The sequence below is a fragment of the Astatotilapia calliptera genome, chromosome 2, assembly GCF_964374335.1.
Source record: "Astatotilapia calliptera chromosome 2, fAstCal68.1, whole genome shotgun sequence".
Taxonomy (NCBI): Eukaryota; Metazoa; Chordata; class Actinopteri; order Cichliformes; family Cichlidae; genus Astatotilapia; species Astatotilapia calliptera.
The window spans coordinates 35,635,214-35,659,104 of NC_137423.1; the positions used below are offsets into that span (position 1 = coordinate 35,635,214).

At 42.1% G+C, this 23,891-nt stretch overlaps 1 protein-coding gene across 1 annotated transcript; it reads left to right on the plus strand.

Annotated features, from left to right (window-relative positions):
* The first annotated feature begins 1,353 nt into the window (after window positions 1–1,353).
* apln (apelin) lies at window positions 1,354–23,891 on the plus strand. Its single transcript, XM_026145715.2, has 3 exons — window positions 1,354–1,928; window positions 15,499–15,671; window positions 19,556–23,891. Exons 1-2 carry the CDS (start codon window positions 1,862–1,864, stop codon window positions 15,663–15,665), a joined length of 234 nt encoding a protein of 77 aa, XP_026001500.1. The 5' UTR covers window positions 1,354–1,861; the 3' UTR covers window positions 15,666–15,671; window positions 19,556–23,891.

Below are 23,891 nucleotides of genomic sequence, written 5' to 3' on the forward strand. Positions count from 1 at the left end.
TGGAAGGTGCTCTTGTTGTTGGATCTCAAGTGGGTGGCACAGACATGTTGCCCTCTGGGACCCGGGGCCTCGGGAAGACAATAGCCAGGCTGTGCGAAGCGGGAGATGTGGAGTTAGGGTCACGGGGCCCCTTTTCTCAGGTCTACACCACCGAAGTGACTGTTTAGTGACAACACATAGAAAAGAAGTTGTGTGGAGGATTATGGTGGGTGAGGGGTTGTCTCTGTAAGTCGTGAGCAAAGCAGGTCCATCTATCACGTGCAAGTGCAGTCCTTTGGGGGCTTATTGGAAACTAACACCACATAAACAATATTTTACATAAAAAAATCATGTTCAAGATTAAAAATTAGCTTCATTCACTAATAAGTATTTTATCATTTAAAGGCTGCAAATCTACTGAGCGTTTGATGGATCCTCCTTGTTTTGCGCAGTATAAAAGATTGTTATAGGGCGGAGTTCAGCATTACTGTAGCGTTGAAATATTCTGTATGTATAATATAATACACACAAAATTTATGGCCCTTCCTGAATGATTTTATTCCCAAGAGTCTATGGAGAACGTGTCGCCTTCAAGTTGCTCTATGGCTAAACGCGATAAGAAAAGTTCTAGTGCTTGCTTACAGTTCTCACAATTCAGGGCAAGAAATGCAACCTTTCCTGTTTATTGTCTGATAAACAGATGAAAAAAAATAAGTTGAGTTATTTTCTAGACGCAGGGCGTCGGCTCTCGTGCAGCTTTTGTTCGTAGAAAGAATATAATCTGTGTAACAAAATAAAACAAATGACTTCAGGGGTAGTGAAACAAATACAAGAGATAGAATCAGGCAGAGTCTGATAAGTTTTTTCCTGCATTTACTCCAAAGTGTCACGGACGCTAACTTCAAACGGCACAGATGATTTAAGCCGTACCTTTGGCGAGACATGACTGCCAGGGCAAAGAATAGTATGAGGAAGAAAGAGCTATACAGCTGGCGGAGATACAAAAGCAGGAAAGCATGAACCTCATCTCACACCTTCCCTTCTTTCATCTACTTCCTCTTATAAGCTGGTATTTTGATTTGTGGATTCCTGGCAAGCAGCCCTTTTTGCAATTCAAAGACTTTTCAACAAGAGCATCTGTTTGGGTATTATCATAAACCTGCATGTGCCCCCCACCACACACCCTTCACCTCCCTGCTCCTCCCTCTCCTCCTTCCCTTTTCTCTCTCTCCTTCTCCTTCATCAGCCGTGTGCACTTGCATGTTTGAGGAAAAGGGGTGGAGATGGTGGGTGATGATGGGGCAAGGGGGGCTTTTCCGTGACCCACAGAGTCAATGATACATAAGCCACATGACCAACTAGTCTCCTTATCCAAGGCAAACAGGAGTGACACACACACACACAGACACACACAGAGGCACACTGACAGGCAGACCCGCAGGCTGACTTTCAGCGCATTCACAGCTCCGCTGAACTCACGTTGCCGTTTCTTTGACAGAAGAAAAGAAGAGATTCACGTTCACACACCTCCGTGGGAGAGCTCAGATAAAGACGCGCCTTCAGTCTTGGAGTGGCGCTGTCACACACTGATACACAAATACGTATTTAGACAAATACACAGGCACAGTCAGGGAGCCACCACACGCACACGCATTCCCACAAACTGACACACTCACTTCTCTCTCACACACACACACACACACACACACACACACACACACACACACACACACACACACACACACAGGGAGCAAACAGTCTCTCTCTCTCTCTTGCTCGCTCAGCTGCTCTCCCTCTCTCTCTCACTCCCTCCCATCCACACACACACACCACTACAGTATATCAGTGAGTGACTAGCGGAGAGCCAGAGGGGAGTGCAGAAATGAATGTGAAGATCCTGACGCTGGTGATTGTGCTCTTGGTGTCTCTGCTGTGTTCTGCCAGTGCTGGTGAGTACAGGAGCGGCCAGTCTTGTCGCTGGTCGTCTCCCTTTGCTTTGTATTTCTCTCTCTGTGTGCCTTGGGCTTGTGCAGGCAGCTGTAGTTGATCAGTTACCCAGCATGGTTAGCCTTGTGTGGGCTCTGAAAGGCAGGAATAAATATCAGCACCTGGTTGTATACAGTACTGCACTGCAGTGGTTATACTGTCTGCTATTGTACTGCCATGGCTTTTAAGATAAAGTTGAATGTGGGTTCTAGCTTGGATTGATCGTTTTCCTCCCTGCCTCACCTTGATGTGTGCTTGTAAGAGATGAAATGTGAAGAGCTTTTTATTGATGGGCATTCATTTGTTGAGCTGCTGCTGAGTGATACATATCCTGGATGTATGGATGTTTGTGGCTGTTATGAAATATAAGATATGCATGGCACATGTTCTGTAAGGTGGAGTGGTTCATTTATTGCTTGATGTATTCCATCTGAACCAAGTCCTATATAATTATTAGAGCACCCTACATATATATATGCACGCGTACCTCCCGTGGTGATGATAATGAGGACTGTAATTGTTATACGCATCAATGAGGGGAACTCAGATCCCAGATGCGTGGATTGTCTCTGGAGGGGCTCGGGCTTGATGCCTTGTCACAGTAAAATTCCGTAAAGTGCTGTTGCGTCTCTGGAGCCATTGTTAAACAACATATCAGTTCTACTGTGGACCTCAAATGTCTGCAATTTGGAACAAAAACACTGACTTGGGACATTTAAACAGCAAGAGGGCATATCCACTCTGTTAGTTCATGGAAGTAAATTGATCCTGAGGGGCGCAGTTTAGACAATCTGCAGATTTGATGCAGGTAACATTATGGTGTGAAAAAACAACAGTTAGGCCTGTGTCAATGGCTAGACTATTCTTGGGTTTATCACCTACCCACCAAGTACAGCTGCTTAGAAAAACACATAGGCAGGTTGTGCTGATATTTAATACATATGTAAGATCCATATTGCTGGATATAGACCATTTATCATAACATTTAGCCTACTGGCATGCTATTTGGACTACATTATGAAGCATAAAGGCCTAAGCGTATTCACTGTAAGACTCCTTATGCTGCTAGGTCCTGTACAGACAGTGTTTTGAGATACTGTGTAGACTTTATGCTTTCAAGATGCTGTCCACTCCGTATCGATCCGTGGCCACAGCACTCACGGTTCCCATGCTTCCCAGCACATTCATTACAGCGACATGCTATTTTTGTCTGAGGCTCTCAGCACATGAGTAAAATGGGAAGCAATTATCTTGCATCATGGTCAGTGTCGTTTTTCACGCCCTGCGTGTGGCTAAGCATGTTCCACGCCTGAGAGCCCACCGTGCTACACCAGCGACAGGGAAAAGAAAGCTGCTGTGCCTCGGGCTTTCATGGCAGCTTATCCGTCTCAACGTTCAAGTCCTGCCGCCTATGCGCCTCTCTGTTCCCTGGCCGCTCCTGTAGTACCAGAGCTCCATTGACAGAGAGGAAGAGAGAGAAATGGAGCGAAGAGAGAGGAAGGGATGCAAGTGTGTTGCAGCGTTGATGGGTGTGGGGAGGGATGCTAGCTGGAGTGTGCCTGCGTAGCACAAGCCTCTGCTACAGTATGCGCTGTCGCGGGAAGGTGTCGGAAAAGGCTCTGCATGTAGGCAGTGGGTGTGAAGCCTTTCATCTTGAGACAAATGCTTTTCCAGTTCAGTGGGCTTTCGCTTTCTCAGGCATCTGTGCGTGTGTACATGTGTGTCTAAGAAAGAAGAGATACATAGAGAGTAAGACAGAGAAAGCATGTTTGTGTGTGTGTGTGTGTGTGTGTGTGTGTGTGTGTGTGTGTGTGTGTGTGTGTGTGTGTGTGTGTGTGTGTGTGTGCACTTGCAGGAAGCAGTGAATATAGATCTGGATCTGACTGATATAGGGTGGGGAAGTGTGAGCTTTGATGCCTTGATTGCATTTATGGGTGCAGATGCATATTAGCAAAAACTCCTCGCGCAACAGGCAATTCACCTAGACAACCTAAAGCTACTTCCAATATTCATCCAGCACACTAAAAGAGCTGCTGTGGCCTTCTCTATGCAATATTAGCATCCTTTAGCAGCGCACTTCAATTACCCATCCTTGAAAAGCACTCTGGCACAAGAGTAGGCTCCAGCTTTGGACATGTTGTATCCATAATTCATCCCGTGGCCGATCACTCTTCCTGCGTCTGAGGAACTTTAAAAACTGGGGTATAAACAGTGGTCAGTCTCGCGTCTGTCACAGCCTCTTAGAAAATATCAAAGCTTAATTTTTCCGTGCCATGGAAACACCCGGCCAATCTTCACCTGGGGTAAAAACAATAGCAGCTGGTTCAGACAAGCATATGCACATGCACACACAAACACACACACAGGTACAATTGTGCAGCCTGGGATGAACAGGTGAGGCTGTGGTGAGTGTGAGCGGGGCACGAGGACCAGATTAGAGCCATTATCTGGTAGAGAAATCGTCTGCTTAGGAAGGGGGCGATTTTATGAGAGCTGTCAGCAGTGCTATTATTCCATATTAAACTTTGATGTATTGTTGGGGCTGGCTGCTCAGCGCTACCAGCATGCATCTACATACTGTACTCTTTCCAGCCTCGCTCAGATGCTCAGCCAAGTGTTACGGGTCAAAAGACATGCAGCCACTCATTAAGTCACATAGAGGCATAAAAACTGGCTAGTTAGGTGTGATTATTTTGTTAAACAACATCTATAGATGTAAACCTACCGTGACCAGGAAGCTTTAAATCATAATCCCCCAGTTTTCTAAAGTAATGAAGGTGTTTGTGCCTGTGGATGTTATTACGGTGGAGAAAAGAAAAGCAGCTAAACTTTTCCAGATGTCCAGGGATAATATAATAATAGCGGGCAAACAGTTGTGTCAAAAGGGGAGCAGTGGAAAGGTTATTACAGGATTACAGAGAATCACAAAGCCTTTTTAAGGCACAGAAGCTTGTGAGGACCAGTTGGGTTTATATCGCATCCACAGGGTCAGATAAAATCTGTTTCATGAAGAACCTGGATTTCCTCTTGATGCAACCTAAGAATGAAATAGATCCAACGACCTGCAGCATCACTGTAGTTTCTCTTCTGCAAAGACAAACGCAGACATTGACTAATCTAAGCGGAGTTTGGAGTCTCAGTAAAGAGTGATTTGTTTTCCTCTTGTTGACTTCTCTGTTGGCTTAAATAGAAGCACCAGAACAATGTTTTTTATGATTATATATATATATGCACTCTGGGTGACTTTGGGACATAGGATGAAAATAAATTTGTCAGCTGTCAGCTATTTTTCCATCCTACTTATACTGTATGGATGTGCTGATATATTGCACTGTATATCACGTTCTTTAGACTGTAATTATGGACAGCCAAGAGGGGTATTGCATCAGGAATTTCTGACAGAGACAATATTTCTTACTTGGTGAAAAAAAACCATCTATCCAATATAAACAGTAATACCATCAATTAAGTGTAAAAACAGTTTGCAGGTATCTGGATTTGCTTGTTAACAGCTACAAACCCATAGTTTATTATACATGAGGTTCTCACGTCTTCTGTGTTGACAATAAGCATAAATAAGGCGTTAAACCACTGTGGTCTGTATTTAACAGCCCATAGACAGCACTGCTTTACTGCATAGATTAAAATATGCTGTTATTTTAATCTGTTTGTTAATTAAACAATACTATTTTCATTCAATATCACCCAAACATGCTTGGGTTTATGATGTGAGCTTCAGTGTTCCTTGAAGTTTCTGTGAGAAGCACATAAAAAAAAAAAACTTTCTGAGATCTGTGTAATATCACCCAACATGAGCTTTGATAATGGCATTCTGGCACTCACAAATAATTGCTCTGGAGTGGAAGTTGAGGAAGAGATTTAGTGAAAAATCATAACTCATTTGGTAGGGATATAAGGCTAACCTTTGGGTGAACACTCCCCAGAGAGGTCAGCTGTTGAAGACTTTGGCATATGTGACTGCTGTGCTGCTGTAATGTGATTCAGAACCCACTGAATGAATAAATCTACTCACTTAGATCTTCCCTTGAGAGTTAATCCAGTGAAGGGGGTAGAAAAGCAAAGGGAGGAGTTAAGGAACGTCCAAGAGACAGAAAAGAGAAGGATTGGCAGGAAGAGGCGTTATCTGGATTGTGAAGAGACAGCTACAGCTACACCTAAAATTTCTAAGTGGATGTTTCAGCCTGCAGTAATGGATAATAATTGCATTTCTCTTCTGTAAATAAGTCTTCTGTTAAGCTACATTTTCTTTCCTTTTCTTATTGGAGACCAGATCTCCTTTGAGTTTTGAGAACACAGCCCTTTAGCTTCGGATAAGCGTTAGTTTAAGGGGCTCCTGTGTTAACCAGAGCTCATGTGATCACCAGACCCTATCATCAGGCTCGGGGCACTCCTTACAACTTAATTAGAGCCAGATATTTTCAAAATCTGCCCCTTTTTCCTCCAGTGTCCAATATTAAATTGACCTATGGCTCTCTTTTTGAACATTAAGTGCTACATTTATAGTGGTTATAGCTGCAGATCAGATTCCTGATCGCGATCTGAGTGGACATTTTTATTAACAGCCAGCCAGACCGCAGAATAAATACTGTGGTCTTTGGGAAAGCAGGTGCCTTAATTACTTTCATACTCGATTTGTAAAAAGCCAGAAAAGGAAAATATGACTTTTGTGTATTACTTTAAAGGCATCATTTGTGGAAGAAGTACAAATTTAAGGACCAAACAGTTATGCAGAAACAGAATTTAATAAATACTGCTTAGAGCATTGTCGCCTCTAACATCAAATCTCTATGGATGGCATTTTGGATAGTGAGATTTCATATATGGCTAAAAGTGTTGCACAGCTGGCTGATGTTAGGCAGTTCTACCTCAGATGAGGGATTTCAGTGCTGTGAAGATGGCAGTGTGGATTGGGACTATGGAAGTGTAGCCGCACTTCTTAGATTTTGGGTTCATTTAGTGACTCCCCCACTGGGATCTGCTTAAACTCAAAGCCTCAGGCAACACGATGTGCATGTCTCACTTATACTCGGGGAATTATAGGATGTTGTGGTATACCTCATGTGGTTTCAGACTGTCATGTACCTTATGTTCTCGACTTAAATTAAGTGCTTGGAAATGGGAAATGTACAACCTCCACACAACTGGGTACCTTCAGTGACTGAGAACTCACTCATTTATGAAATCATGCATTATTCATCACAATTGCGCAGTCTTTGATCACAAATGTTATTTTCCCTGGGAGACTATTTCACACCTCCACATACATTTAAACGCTGGTCAATGAAATGATCCGCCGCTGACTGAATACCATGGATAAGGGGCTGGCCCCTCACTGAGTGCCTCTGCCTCATTCATTGAGGAAGACAGCCCACCCTGCAGTACTCAGAGCCCCTGAACATGAACAGATGTTTTTGACAAAAAAAAGGAAAGAAAAATAATATATGGAATTCATAAACATGCATCCACATCAGGCAAACAGTTTATCCTAAGAGCGGACGGAAACCTCGCTGAAGCAGAAGGCCAATAAACACAGAAGTTCAGCTCACCTGCAGCACTGTGCAGCTAAATCTGTCAGTAAAGTCTTTGCAATTTTATTTCTTTGCTAAATCTGTGTGATGAAATTGCTTATTAAATTTCATTGCACTGCCTTTAACCAAATGTCATTTCTCTGCATGCCACACGCACAGTATATCATTTTTATAGGGGAGACACTTTGGATTATAGATATACAGAAGTGGAAAACATTAAAGCAGAAATGCAAGATTTACTCCTACAGATTATTTCTATATATAGGAATACCTTATTGTGAACTACTCTTTAGCATTAAGCTTCAGGTTTCTACACTATTCCTTGTAGTTTGGTTGACAGGTAACACTGTCTGATGCAATGTAGGTGCTATTTTCCTTTAATAGCTCTGAATATGCAATGGGGAAAGGCAGTGGTCTCCTTTGGCTTTAAAAGCTGCAGTGAACCCTTTGCAGCGATGTTTCTCTCCCTCTTTCTGTTTCTCTCTTTTTCCCACATCTCAAATGGGAACGCAGGTTCACAGCATGGGGGGTGATGACACAGGAGAGGGAGGGGCTGTGTTTCACATCTGATTAGTGTGCCCATGGAAACGGATGGTTGGAGGATCCCTTTGCCCTTGACGTGCAATCTCTAGAGATTAGGGCAACGGTTGGTATCCTTACCTACGTACTGTAGCTGCCATGCGCAGAGATTTACCCCCGCTGATGTTAGCGGAAACAGCAGCAGCAGCAGCAGCAAGCATCTCTCCTGTTCCTGCCCTCAGCTGATTGGGCACACCTAGTGGAAAGTTGTAAAAGGAAATCTCCCCTTGTGTTTACTTTATGTTTTCTTTTCGGACTACTTAGTTCATGCAGCAGCTTCCAACCTGCAGTAACCTTGTAGCCACAAATTCACCTCTTCAGCTGTAGTGGGGGCTGTGAATAAACCAACATGCAGTCAAGTGGTGGGGAGAGGCAGTGGCTTCATTAGCTGGCTCAATGCTGCTGCTGCTGCTGCTCCTGGCCCTTTGAACTCATAGTGCTCTGATCATAGCAGACCACCAGCCTCACACCTCATCATTTCATACGCTCTCTAATTCAGGAGTATATACAGCATCACACTTCACAGGCAGCTGACATACTCAAAGGCACACAAAAAAGCCAGAAACCAGAGAGCTGTACGGTTTGTTTTTAATCACTTCTGAACCTTTAGTTCAGAGTTTTGGGGGTAACTTTCAGAGTAAGCTGGACACAGGGTTAGGTTTGAAAGCTGCAGTAATAGGAGCAACTTTTCATGCACTTTTGTTTCCTCGGTGGAGTTTGTGTAGACAAAGCCAGCCTTTAGCTCAACCACAAGCCTAGTATTATCACAGTACAACAATGCTGCATATCAAACAGTCCCCGACAGAAATAAAAGAAAGTGCTCACGACCAAAACAAACCCCCCCTCCTCTCCTCCGAGAGGAACACTCCAAGTCCAGTGGCCCACAGAGGAGGTTAAAAACACCACAGACTCAGCCAGAGGGCTGATCTGGCATTCAGACTCAGTGCAGTGAAATTTGTAAATTGAGAACCTGGTCGGTTGACAATGTCATTCTTTTTGCTCCAAACTGAGCGCCTTTCATGGTGGCTGCCATGGTAACGTGGTCTGAAAGTCGGGAAGCAATTGGTACCAGTTTCTGCCAAAGCCCAGACTTACTGGTAGGAATGCAATATGCAGCATTTCCGACACTAAATGCTGGATTGTACAGGATAAACGACAAGGGACGTCCTCCTTACTTAGGCACCATTCCATATGTGCAGGATGAATGTGTGGGGAGGCTGTCAGGCAGTGAGCAAATCCGCTGTGTGATGCTGTAGCAGAGCTGAGGCTTATTCTAGGTTAAAGAAAATGTTTGGCTTGTATCTGGCACAATTAGCACATTTCATCCTTAGCTTAATAACCCTGATCCCCTAATGTGCTTATGTAGTGGGAGCATCTCTGCCGATGACATGTCTGTGTCTGGCAGTGTGGGTTAGTATGTCTGTGGCAAAGGCGTGTCATAGAGGGATTCATTAGCTTAAGCGACTGCTCCTCTCCTTTTAGTGAATGAAGGAGGGAGGCACACGATGGAGACAGCAGGCCTCCAACGTCATGTAATAACCATGGCTACACACACCAGGGTATTTATTCTTCCTCTCTCCCACTAACGCAAATATTGTTTTGCTACCCGTAAGAATTACACAGTCCTATAATAAGCAACAACTATCTCCCTTACAGAAATAAATAATGATACCGTCCTCACATTATTGTGTATATGACAAACAAATACTATAATACTAGTCCCTGTTTCATTTGAGCCTAAATGAAAAAAATGTTGTTAAGCAGTGAGGAATACTTTTCTATTATTAATGTTTAAGTGAAGTTTATAAGACTTTTGTAATTGTGTAAAAGAGGACAAGAGCTTTAGTTCTGTGTCTCTCATTTAATCCAATAATGATGCAAACAGGCTTTTAACCCCGAGAGACACAAGAAATAAGACTAAGAGTCTCCAGCTGTGCTAGCTGCTCATTGAGGCTGTACTTTGAGCAAAATACTACTTGTAGCATCTAAACGATAACACTAACATTCAGGGATAATTAGCATATAATGTTTATCTTACTTTAACTAGTCATTATTGTAACATTTAACAGGATTAAAGTCTGTGTGGGTTCTCAGTCATCCAGGTCATAGTAATCTAAGGAGGTTGGAAAGAAAAGCAAACACATTTTCTAAGGTAACAGGATTTAAGCACTTTACATGAAGTACAACTGAGAATGATGGGAATGTAAATAATTTTGTGAAGGGGCTTACATGGAAAGTTAAAGACAACCTGTTAAGATTTCTTTCATTTCTATATTTCTATACACTTTGAGCATCCTTTGGGGAAAAATCTCAGGCTTCAGACTGACAGGTTTTTTTTCTGCTTCTGGCTTTGTATGATCTCAAGAAAAATAATATTCTTAATATGAGTATGTCAAGTGCACAGCTCTGCCCCACCCACCTGCCGTTTAAACCTTATGTTTGCGGGGGGCACCCAATCAGACGAAAGTTGCTATGAAGAGGAACTGGTGTCGAGGAGCTTGTTTCAGACTGCAGGGTTGAAATCGGTGATTAGTATGATAAAAATAAGGATTATTTTGAACTGTGAATCATGCAAAGCTGCTCTAGGAGAGTCCAAGAATAAAAATATAGAACTGAACATGACATAATATGTTCACTTTGAGGACTCATCCTCATATAGGATCAAACATTTCAACTTACAAATAATAAAAGTCTTGTGCAAAAATTGAGACCGGTACTTCTTGGTCATGTTGTGGTATTTCAGTGATTGAATGCAAAAAAGCACTTTTGGGACAGCAGAAAGGATTAATCCTCGGGACGCCATGAATTTCTGTAAAATTGTTAATTATAATAGTTGCTGACATTACTTGATAATCCTGGACATTAATGAGGTTTTTGATGCCCAGAGAAAAATGCCTCTTCACATTCCCCATTCCCATTCTGCCAGCTATTTGTTTACAGCTTGATATACATCGGTACAGACTGCAGCGCACGAGGCACAGATGTGTCAGATGAGTGATGTAGGGACAGCGATAAAACAAAACACAGGAGAGATTAGATTTGAAAAGCCCAGCCAACCGTGAAAATGCATCTCTGAGATTGCACACAATTGATTCATAATCAGTGCGACTGTGAGCGATGAGGCACAACGAGTAAACAAACAAATAAGATTCAAGAGGACAGCAAATCAATTTGAGGTGACAAAGAAAATTAAACACAGCTACGATTACATTTTAGTAGCCATTCTTCACTGTGCCTGTTTACATTTGATGCAACAGTTTCTAATGAACACAGCCCCCCCTGTATACTTGTTGCTGTAGACTCATGGGCTGGTTTAATCTCTTGCCCTAGTGGCAGAAAAACCATTACGCTGTAGCTGCATTTACAAGAGCAGACATTTGTTATGTGGTCGTTTTGGCAGTCAATACACACAAATCAGCTTTACAACTATTAATAAGCAGCTCTGGCCCATTTGCTGTGCTGTGTTCCTGCACTGACACAGCACTGTGATATATAGGTTGCTCTTGCCAGCTATGAGGGCAGCTGATGAACTTGGCATTAAACCAGAGGACAGCTATTTCTCTTCTCTCTTCTGACTAGATGGACAAGTCCTGGAAGATGTATGTCTCTCCAGGCTCCGTTGATGGACTGCTGCAGAATCAACAGGGATAAGCTGCCAGTATTCGACTTTTCGCCTGGCTGTAATAAGACAGAGCACCAGCCATCACAAAAAAAAAAACACAACATAACAGATATCACCTTAGGAGGTGGTGAAATTAGGGCTTGGAAATAGGGAGCAGCCCAGCTGCTATTCATCATTAGTCTTTTTCTCCTCCTCTACCCACCCTCACTCGTGCTCACTCGTGGCCTTCTTAAGCAACAGCATCAACAATAAACAGTCATTCCTGAAAATCCTTCTTTATTGAACTTTAATTCGGAAATTACAAAGTGTGGAGATTTGAGGGCAAAACTGGGGCTCCAAGGTCATCCGAAGTAGAGATAAGAGGCTTCTTATTGTGAGACATATACTATCCTGCCGTTTTACTGTTGTGCCAGCTGGACATAAACACGTGAATGTCTCATGGGAAAAGATCAAATGTGATACCACAGAAGCTGGATCCAATTTCACAGCAGTAAGATAGCTGAGATATCTTTGTTTATGGAGATGAAATATGTGTTATCCAATGATAAACTTGCCATGGAAACAATCAAAGGATCTTCTGCAGAAGCAACAGATGCTGCAATAATCATTCTGCAGGTATTCCAGTGATCCTAGGCTAGCTGTTGATGTATGTTGTTTCTGTCACATTTCCATGCGTTGCCTACAAGCTGCAAGAGTTAACCTATACTGCCAGTGTTATCACTGAGGCCCAGCTTATTTTTAGCAGCTTTCATTGCACTTCTCCATCCCATAGGCACATTGTATGAGTTGAGATTTGTCAGGAGAATCACAAGATGTTCTCCTTTCAAAACCCCAGTGCCGAGCAGTGGCTGACAGCTTGCCATGGTAGGAGACATCTAAATTGTCTCATTATGGACCTGGGTTATGACAGGCTGAGCCACCCGGAGAGGATGATGAGTTGTGTGAGCTGAGGTACAATTACTTTACCATCTTGCACTGCAGTGTGTGTAGGTCTGCACAGTGACTGACTCCATGTGTGCTTTGCAGCACTTGTTAAAGTAGTCCATCACTCAAAGATCAGCTGCAGTTGGGCTTTGAGCAGAACTGCAGGCACCACTGTGAGACATAAAAAGTCAGTATGTTTTAAGTGGACTGCCTGCTGCCCTCTCTAAAGCTGGAGATTGGAGGATTGCAACCCCCAATTTAAGGTTTCTTCGTAACTCAGAAAATCATGTTCACTTTATAGAGCTATCGGGCAGGAGGACAGAAAATAGGCAGGGTTTTAAATGTTTAAATCCTGACAAAAACCATGCACCATTTACCCATTCCCAAAACCGTTGTCATGTCTTCCACCTCCAAATATGACCACCCAGCCACGTTTCAACTAACTCTGTCTCTAAAAAACTGTACAAACAAGTTCATTTCAAGCATGCTGAAGACTCCCTCCATTGTGATTCTGTGTGTTCTGTGTCCAAATGCCGAAGGTGTTTCAGAGGTGAATGAGGAGAAACAGGACCTCCCTATAAAACTTCTGTTAGCCTCAAAATCTTCTCAAACACAGAGAGTATTAACATTCAATCCCCTGGATTTGAGAGAAATGAACCGAATGCCTTTAGAATGAGTAAACGTTCCTCATTCACTGTGTCTGGAACAATAACAAAAGGATAATGCGCAGATTAGTGCTCCAAGGGGCAAAGATGTGCTTTAGATGCGGAAATATGCAACCAAGACTTTCCCTGCTGCCAATGAATTAGCCCACTGTTAGCGCACAAATATACTGTGTAATATGCTTGCCGGAGAAGATTAGCATGGAAATGCAACTTGAGATGTCTAGTGTTTCAGGGATATACATTAAAAACATTCAACAAGCTGTCTGGCTTAGTCACGCCATACACCATTATTTAAACCTGAAAGCTAGAAACCCTTCTCTATTTCCTCCTTTTCAGTGGAAGCTGGTCTTTTAAAATGTCTTCATAAAGCCACAGCTGAAGGTCATTAATTAATAAAGGCTGCAGAAAGACTGTTTTGAATGCTGCTCTTGAAGAAAGTTGCCCTCTATTCAACCACACTGATCTTAGCTATTAGAGAAACTTGAGGGTTTTAAATGCAGTTCTGGAGGCAGTCTTTAAAGTTTCAGACAGACAAAATCCTCGGGGTCACAGCTGTGCCGTCTTCATTTAATATCATGACTGTGCCGCAACCAAACCGATGGAAACAGTCTTAAGGAAGCAGGGAACTTAGCATCATCATGGCTTTTCTAAGCTCCTCAAGTGCTGTCCTCAGTGTATTTTCTGCTTTTACAAGCCTATGCAGTCAACTGGCTGACTTATCTTAAGCTGCGTCCTCACCCCAGCTCTTGTAAAGGCAGGGAAGGTCATTCTCTGGGGAATTCTAAAAATGGTGCCAGTCTCTCTGAGGAGGGGAGACGGGAATGTCATGACCTCATGTGAATAATGTCAATCAGCTTGTTTGATGAGAGACACCCAAAGAAAGGAGGAAGGTTGGCAGTTTGGATCTGAAGAAATCTTTTTCTTATGGGTAGATGAGGTTGCTGAACAAAGTATTTTACTAAAGCAAGAAAGGTTCACTCTAAAACCCCCAATCTGTCTTTGGGGCTTTAGCTTGAGATTACACCGTGGTATGGAGTTTATAAGGGATGGTTATTTTTGAGGCAGAGGAGGGATTTAATGAAAGAAACTATTGTGTTTGGTTAGAAGGACCTAGAGTTTTTCAAGTATGACCTTTACTACAGACTACAACTCACAATATCTTCCTCTTCTACTTCAATCTGAAACAAAATGTAAGTCAGCCTTTTCTGAGTCCTTCAATCTTTACAAGTCAGAAATCTCTAGAGTGCCCATGCAATCAGTGTGCAGCTCCATTTCAGTAACTTAATATTATATGAAATTAATGGTTGGTTGCACACATCCATTTGTTAGTTAAGATGAAAAATGCATCACTGTGTATGTAATACCTGTATTATTTGCTGGTATGACATTTAATCACTTTGACATGTCCAAAGCCCTTTGCTGCCTTTACTCAAATTTTACTGGATGAACAAACTGGGTGTGGTGTGAAAGATCACCCATGATAAATATTATGTTACACACAAAGATATGCAGCAAAATATTTTAAAGAAAAGATCTCTTGATCCCCAAAAAGAGGTTGGGAGTGGGGGGGGGGGTCTCTGCTAGTTTGTAATAGGTTGAAAGGTCATAGAGACACTTAGGGTGGACCAAACCATTAAAAAAATGGAGTTGGGGGATGAAGCGCTGGGGGGGTGGCTTAAGGGGATCAGGGCACACTTATTGAGAGATGACTGAAAACATCTGGGTTCACTCTCATACACACATTCACAGGCACTCTGTGAGACCCAACGCTGTTAAACCCATCCCCAAGAATGGATCAAACACTGCAACGAGATGCACCTCCACGAGTGTTGGTGCTTGTTTGTAATCTTGAGGGAGGGTGACAGAGACATGAGACATGAGGGTTTGAGGGGTTTTTTTTGCTTCTGCCAGGGCCGTGTATCTGTTATGCTTTCCTTTGGACCACACTGAGTTGATGAACTACAACACTGGGTGGGCTTAGAGAAGGCCACACACACTCTCTCACACACTTATTTATGTCTATCTCTTCTTTCCTCATCTATTACCAATGTGATTCTTCTCTGCATCCGGTGACATATTTTCTTAGGCTCTGATGGACTTGGCAGATATCCTGAATGAAAAAACACTGTGAAAAACCATCATCAAGACAATTTTCAGGTGTTAAATTGGTCTTTTCTCTCTGTGTGTCTTCCAGGTCCCATGGCCTCCACGGTGCATGGCAGAGAGCTGCAAGATGCATCTATGGTGAGAAAAATGGTCCAGCAAAACTCTGCAAGGGGCGGTCAGACCCACAGACCAACCAGCTCGAAGAGAAGACGCCCACGGCCCCGTCTTTCCCACAAGGGGCCCATGCCGTTCTAGAGCAAGGTGAGTTTGTCTTTAACTGACCACTCACTAGGCTTTGTTGACGAAATGCTGCTACAAACCCATAGTAAAACAGTCGAATTTCAAGCAGTAAAAGTCTTCTACTCTCTATGGATATCTTGTGGAAAAAAACAATGTGCTAATCTCTGCTGTGTTTGCCCATTAGACCAATTTTCTGTCAAGTCAGAGCTCCACATTTCTCCAGAGAATATGAGCCAATACACCTCCTGATATATTAAATTCTAACTGCTGACTAGTGAGGAAACCCAACTTCACAGAGGAATTTCTGGGGGGAATGTTATTTTGAGTCCTGGAATACTTTGTTGGCAGAATCCCTTTGGATGTTTTGGATTGAATGGGAACTTAAACTCTTACAGGAATACTGAAAACTCTGTTAATGACAGCCAGACTGAGCTCCAACACAAGGATGTTATTGTTGGCAAGCAGATTATTAGACTTAGCCCACCAGCTTGCATGATTTCCTATTATGACTAAGGTGGTTTTTAAGTCTACCTCATTTATTTCCTCATACAGTAGAAAGATATACTTAGAAATCTTACCTTTGAGCCAATTCAGCTGGAACAAATCTTTACTGTCCACCTGGTTAAGTCAGTTAAAACACATTTTCCTCAAAAATAATACTCTGTAGAGCCGGGTTTGTGGGTGGCACCATTTTTCTTGCGAGGGGATGTTTAACTTGCTGTCAAATAAAACAAGGCTTTGTATGAAAAAGCTTTCATCCAAGATCTGAGATAACATTATACTTATCACTTTTTCACATTGATCAGAACCAAAACAAACTCTGCGTTTCAATAAAAACCAGATAAAGCTTCAATGGGAAACTAAAATATACCGCGGACATTTAAATAACATGATCAAATTTACAGAACATACAGATTTAAATTTACTGATGTCAGCATGTCACAGCCTCAGACGCCGTGAGAGGCAAGACACAATATCCCTGCAGGAGGTGTCGACTATACAACGCTGACCTGCAGAGGTCCACCATAAATTGAATCTGTAGTGAGAGGAGGCTGCAGCCAGAGTGCGTCAATGGATGGTTAATCAGTTTTAAGAAAAAAGGATCAAAGCTGCAGAAGTTTGGAAGCTCTTTTCTTTAAAGTAGCCATTTTTACAATCATAGGTGATTATTTTTCATTGTACTTTTCTAGATTTAGACTTCCTTTGAACTCATTCCAGAACTCTAAAGGTGAAAACAATGAGTAAGGACCAAGCCAGAGTAGTTTGCACTTGAAGGACAGCATGGGTCTTACAACTTCCCTCGGTCTGCCAATAAAATGTGAGAATCCTCTCTGAGTTGAGTGGTCAGAGCTTATGTTCAGTGCCAGAGTTTTAGCCAGATAATGAGGGGAGCTTCGGGAAGTTGTGAAGCTCTGTAAAAGTGAACGGCTCAGTGAGTCACAATGCCGTCTCCGCAAACACCACTTAAACCACAACAAGCTGAAGATTTCCTTTTTTTGTTCACTTCCCTCTCTGGCTCCCCTCATTCTCGCAGAGTTCATAGTTCGCCTCATTCATAGATTGCTCCCCACATACCATGCCAATCCACCCCCACAGTGGGAATCGGGCTCTCCATTAGCAGCATTTTAGTGATAGCACTACCAACCTTCACTGAGTAAATGATCCAAAGAAAATCAGAGCTCAAAGTCTGAAGTTCTTCAGTCCCAGTTTGTTCACAGCCTGACTGAAGGAATTAAGTCTTCACAAGACCTGATGTCTCACATCAGTCCGTCCAACAAGCAGCTTGAAAGGCTTTGCTCTTCCTCGTGTGTCCTGCTTTCTTCTTCAGTTTGTGCTGATGATGGGAAAACCACCTCTAGCAGCAGCTGGAGTTGCAGTTTGTTCGATCAAAGCTTGAGTTCAATGGATATATCCAGCTGAGGACAGGACTCTTACACATGCAGGCTGTCTATGGATTTGTCGTTACTGGCCTAAACTTCATTACCAGACTATTTATATCAAAGATTAAGAACAGTTATTGCCCTGGCATCATCCATCCTCCAGCTCTGAGCTATTTAGCAACATCACCCCATTTCAGTGTCAACAACAGCTCGTCTTTTATTATCTATGACACCAGAGGCAAAGCTGGATTTTCTCATCATTACACATTCCAGATGTGAACCACTCTGAGAAGAAAGAGAGCGACCTGGGTCATCTTCTTTGAGTAGGCTCAGATCAAACCATGCTATTACAACTCTTGGATCTAAGCCATGCCAGTGACAGTCTAAAAGACGACGGGATATTTTAGATTTAAAGCCAGAGGCAATTTGTGAAAACCCCTGGTGGCCTTGAGTGTGAGAAAGCTCAGTGAATGAATCTTTTAAAAGAGTTTCCCATCAAAACAATGTAAATCAGGTCTGCATCTTCTCCCATACACTCACTATGTGGTAGAGTATGACTTCAAAAGGGCTGCTGTACTGAGATCATACACCAAACGGGGCAACAACAACAAACAACAGTACAGCTCAGTGGTGATTAGATATACCATACATCAGGTCTCAAGGCATTGCATGACCTCAGAAAAATGCTATCACAAAACAAAAACAGGTTCTTATCAGTGAATGAACCTCGTTGTCCGAGCCTTCTGAAATGATCACAGACCAGGAAAAGATAAAAGATGCGGGAAGATCAAAGATTTCGTCATTGTCAAGAAGTGATCCAATGCCCCGAGCGCAGTATAACGTTGGGATTGTGTTTCACAGCAAGATACACAATTGTTTTTCTTACTCCCTGCTGCATCTTCCAGTCGAAGGCAGTGAAATCTGGTTGAAACATGTCTGGGACAGACTTATATTCTAGTTTATCAAGCGCAAGATAACACAAGGTATGACACATCGAAAATTTTAGAAACTAAAATGTCTTCACGTGAGTTGAGAAGTAGTAAGAAATCGAGTGTGATGACCTCTAACACTGCCAAAAACACACTTTTTAAACTCGGGAATATATCAATACATAAAAATATATACAGAAAGACTAAGATACAATTTTTATCATGAAGATACCTCTGTTTATATGGCACAAAGAGCTAAATTATCAACAACAAAGACTAACAAAATATTGGTACTAGCAACAGAAAACGATTAGGTTTGATGAATAGATGGATGGATTTAATGCCAAAATTACGGAGCCTATATTTTGCTAATAATAATACATTAGCAATACTGCATTTACAGAATAGTAAAACTGAAAATTAAAAATGATTTTAACAGTTAGCGCACACTGTTAACAGCATTGTTCATAGCATCGTTATCATAGAACATAAATACAAAATATTACAAATTTAAACCAGATGTCAAAGCATAGTTTCGTTAAATAAATCTATTAGACATATATGTTTTTATATGAGGAAATAGTAATTTAAATGACATCGTATATTTGTAAACCAGACTATAATAATATAAAAAATATTAAATTTTAGTCAATTATCAGTTTGGTCAAATCTCCCAACACAGCAAACATGTTGCGTCCTTGGTGCGTGTTTACTGAGACTGGAATGTAAACGTGGCGGAGAGACAACTGCCTCCACGAAGTGGTGTGATATCTTACCCCTGACAAACACCCTTAAAATGATCCTAATCAAAAGGCCTCAGAGTAAACTAACACTGAACTGAAAACGTCAAATAAGTGGAAAATGAAAGTAACCCTGGGTCGCAGTGAATTATCCCTTCAAAATAAAACAAAAACTAAAAAAGAAATTGGTTAATCACTCAATATTTTTTGTGCATTCATCTTCACTGGCTGCATAAACTGAGGCAAAATGTTACAATAGTCTTAAGTTAATGTCTGCATGACTGAATGGTTTTCAGGAAAAACAGACGGCAGGGGCTCATGAACTTTCTTTTCTGTGTCGTCTTCCTGTTTTGCAGGCACTGCTTTGAGCGCCCTCCCCCAGGTTCTGATTTCTATGCTCTTCCTTTGCCTTGGGGGGCCTTGCAATGAAGGGCCTACGCTTGCCCAGCCTGAAGAGTGATGTCCATAGCACCTGCTGGTTCTTCAAGCAACTCTGTCCACAAAAAAAATCAGGACAAGCCGCTCACCCTCAGCTCTAGGAGGAACTGGGGGCAGGGAAGGGGGGGTGGGGGGTATTGAGCCCGAGCTATCAGACTCTATTTCTCTGTCTCTCTTTCTCTCTCTCTCTCTCCCTGACTACTTATCTATCTCTGTCTTCTCCCAAGTGTTTTTTTTTCTTTTCAATTTTCTTATTATTTGCTTAATAGAGCCCAATCATAGCAATCTCCCTGAGTGTCTCACACACTTTGCATGACATGTGGTGGAGAGGGAGCCTGGTCAAAACAATCTGAATCCTAAAGCATCTGTCCCTTCTCCACGATGCGGTATTCCCACGTCTCGGATCCAAGGTTCCTGCAGCCGCTGATTTCATTGCTGTGTAGCTATTTAACGGCTTTACCGTCGGGTGAGGGCGCTGATCATGCAGACGGGGCAGTGTCAGTTTTAATAGTTGGCAAATATTAAGTTCGCTTGTGATACTCTGGATGTCTGATGCGAAAAAGGAATAAAAAGGTTTTGTTTGAAACGGACGAGCAAAAGCGTCACAACTTAATAACATCACTATCATCACTTAATTATCATTATTAATGGTGCTTTGTACCTCCTTATGACAGTACGTCCACATGCAAAGCAAAGACGGACTAAAAAGAGAGCACATACTATCAAAACAATCTAGTAAAGTGACAGAATAAGTCCTTCATTTAGGAGATTCTTTAATCCAAAGCTATTCTGGTGTTTCTGAACTCATTAACACCTTGGGAGGCGGGGTTTACGGGCGTGCTCTGTAACATGTCCCACCTTGGATGAGTCCTTTGACCCCAAATCCCAATCCTGTCCCCAATCCCCAGCCTTCTCACCACACCGCTGCCCCCGTGCAGCTGCTCTACACGACTGTTAACTGGCAGTGGCGGTCTGCTCCACCGACAGGCCGCCTTGCCTTTTAATGAAGTGCCAAATAATAACCTTCTCCACAATGCTGCCAGGAGCGAAGCAATGAAAGGTTAGGGCGAAAACGAGAAACACATTACCTCTTGTTTGAAGTCTTGATACACTGACACATTATGCATTTTAAATTTCTGCAAAGAGAAATCCAACACAAGGAGGACAAGTTAAATTAGACCAAAAAGAGCTCAGTTAATATGCCGCCGTGATCAGCCTACCACTAGTGCTCTGGCTGTTTTAACATTCAGCATATGGCTGGTTTGACCCTTTGACCGATATCTTTCACTGACAAAAATGCTATGCCTTTCCATCATACTGGAATATATTACTGTTTATGTTTATTTCTGTGTTATAGTTTGATTTCTTTTTTTCTCAGGGTGCTGTGATAGAGGCTTGTACTAGAGCAGTCTATTTTGTGCATTTATTTAACAAGACACAAACATACAATACATTTAAAACGTATATGAGCATATTTTCGTATATTGTATCTTTACTCTCCCTCGTATGTATACATCAATATAGCCATGATTTATTCCGATTCAGTCACTTAGTCACGATCCTTTCCCTACATTATGTTGGGTACAGTTGCCTTCCTGGTCTGCCTTTCCACAGCACAGGTGGTCACGGCTTTGATCATTACACTCATTAAATCCTAGAGTTAATCTTTCTCAGATGGATCTCCCCAAGGTTGGCCAGGGCCACTTAGTCTGAGCTCATTGTTAAATTGGCTTAGACAGAAACTGCACCCTTCCCCCTTTGCAATTTCCGAACCCCCTGCTGATTCAGTGTGTAACCATGTAACATATTAGGACTGTGACCTGTAGAAAAAGACACCTTACAATCCTTTGTTGTTGTGTATTAGCTGTGCAGAGCAACTTGCTAATTGCTTTTGTTTTCTTTAATCTGCTCCAGTTCAATCAGCAAACTCATTTCTTTCAAATCAGTTTTGACCACATAAGCAACTGGCAACTGATTAACCTAGATTTCCAACACTTTTCCCCTCTCGCCATGTCTCATGCAAATATTATAATAAAATGCAGAGACTTCTCAGTCCCAGCGTGAGATGCTTTTATTAAGAGAGCATCTAACATCACAGTGGTAATCCACCCAGCCAAGCTCACCTTGATTAAAAATGTATTAAATCCTAGGGCACTGTGAAGTGTAATAATTTCAGTTCCACCATTATTTTTTCATACCCTCTCAGACAGAGATGTAGATTTCATTAATGCTCCTCGGGAGTGAGACAGCTTTGCTCAGGATGTCTCATGTATTATTGGGGATGATAGTAAGGAGATATGAGCTGAGGATGAAAGTTCAAAGCCACAGGAGTTGGGATGCTGGAAGTAGACTGGGTCATGACACGGGGTTCAAATCAATGTTTCCCCATCTCAGAAGTTATTGTTACAGAGCCGAGCAACGTCTGTATCCGCACTGTTTTTCATGAATGTATCCTCACCATTCGCACCAGCCACGCTGCCCTTTCAGAGACCAGAGCAAACCGATGTTTATGTACAGAACCCTTTTTAAATCTCGGCCTGGTTATCAGTTGAATCCAAAAAAGACAAAAATCAAAAGCCAAATATCCCACTGATCCAAAGCCTCCGATGTCAATGAGTCCCAACAAATAGACGTGGCTTTGCTCCAAGACTTCTCTGCATGGGTTTGCAAGGCTGCACTTTTGCAATTCCATTATGCTGCTGGAAAAATACACCCTGAAAACAAGACTCTCTTGGTATGGAATGGTTTTCCAGTGTATTGTGACATTTTTTTTTTTTTTTGTCTGATTCTTGTCTAGCTGGTTGTCCAAAGCTTACTTTTTTGAATACAGTGTGAGAAGCTGTATCTTTTGTGGATGTAACAAAATAGAAAAGTAGTCTGCAGCACAATATGTCGTGGACACGTGAAAGCTTTCAGGCATTCTTTTCTTGTAGATCATAGCCCACAGCCCTCCCCTGCACATCAGGTTAATGGGCCTTGTGGTGTGGAAGGACAAGCACGTCTAGGCTCAAACTGAAATGGTAAACCAATACATTATGCTCGGGGAGCAAAACCATTTTCCTTAATGGTCTTTTCCAGCAAGGCTTACACAAGAGAAACGATTCCTATCCTCTCAATGTTTCCTCTCCAGTTCCTCTTCTCTGTGACCATCACAAGGCCTGAGTAATGTTCCTATGCACTTGTTAGCATGTTTTCCTGGTAGAAAAATGTTTGTTCTGAGAACTTGCCCCCTCTGTGTTTAGTTATTTTCGTCCAAATGCATTTGGCTGGGAGTGTGTAAGGAGTGGGGATGAGCAGAGAGATAGATGTGTGTTACTGGTGGAAATGAGAATAAGCTAGAAACAGGTTTTAAAATACGAGCTTAGCCATTGATCTCCAATAGCTATCGACACAAACCGCCCTGCCCCGACACACACACTCACGCACAAAAAGATTGCAGAAAAAACACACGGTTTTTATTTTTTTAAACCTAAGATTCCTCTACACTGAACCAAACATTTCACTCGTTGTGGAAGTGGCAGACAGCACATTCCATGATTTTACCTTAGCCCATCAAACTGTATCATGTTGGCCTTCAGAGTGGGTGTCTGCAGGATCGAGTGGCTGATATTCAATCCAATGCATTCACAGTTTTTCCACCGGCTGGGCAATCCAAAGGATAACTAGATTTTATCTCCCGTGAGAAATGACTACGATCTGTCATTATCTTGGAGCCTCAAAATGAGACTTCCTACACCCAAAATAGCACAGGCCCCTCCTGCCTTGATTGCGACACGTTCTCCATCTATGTAACCACTGTGTCAAAAATCAGCTACGTTCAGAACAACCTTAGGAGAAACGCAGTGTGTAGGCTTACACACCATCGCAACAGTGTTACTAGGTCTCAAGCAGATACCATTTGAAAGACGATGTATTACTCCTGAAACTTATATCCTGTTTATGGTGTGTGCTCATATTACTCACCAGGCCAAATGTACAGTCCCTGTCTCTGTTTTGATGTTGAACTGGGCAAAAATAAATGACATAAATAAATAAATAAATAAATAAAACAAGTGTATCAGAAATGGTTGAAATACTGTGTACATATTTGAACTTTTGGTTTCTAATTTATAAAAGATAAGCTTTAGCTCTTGGAGTACTTATTTTATTTTTCCTTTCATGCGTAGCTTTGTGTTTTTATTTTCTATTTCTGTAAAGTGTGTAAATATATCTTTATGATAATAAGTAATATTAAAAATCTTATTTTAAGAAAAA

Bases quoted from the DNA above. Each gene is read 5' to 3' on its own strand.
- apln (XM_026145715.2), top strand. From the start codon at position 1,862: ATGAATGTGAAGATCCTGACGCTGGTGATTGTGCTCTTGGTGTCTCTG. The intron at 1,929-15,498 runs GTGAGTACAGGA...TGTGTCTTCCAG, and splicing joins GCTGTGTTCTGCCAGTGCTG to GTCCCATGGCCTCCACGGTG.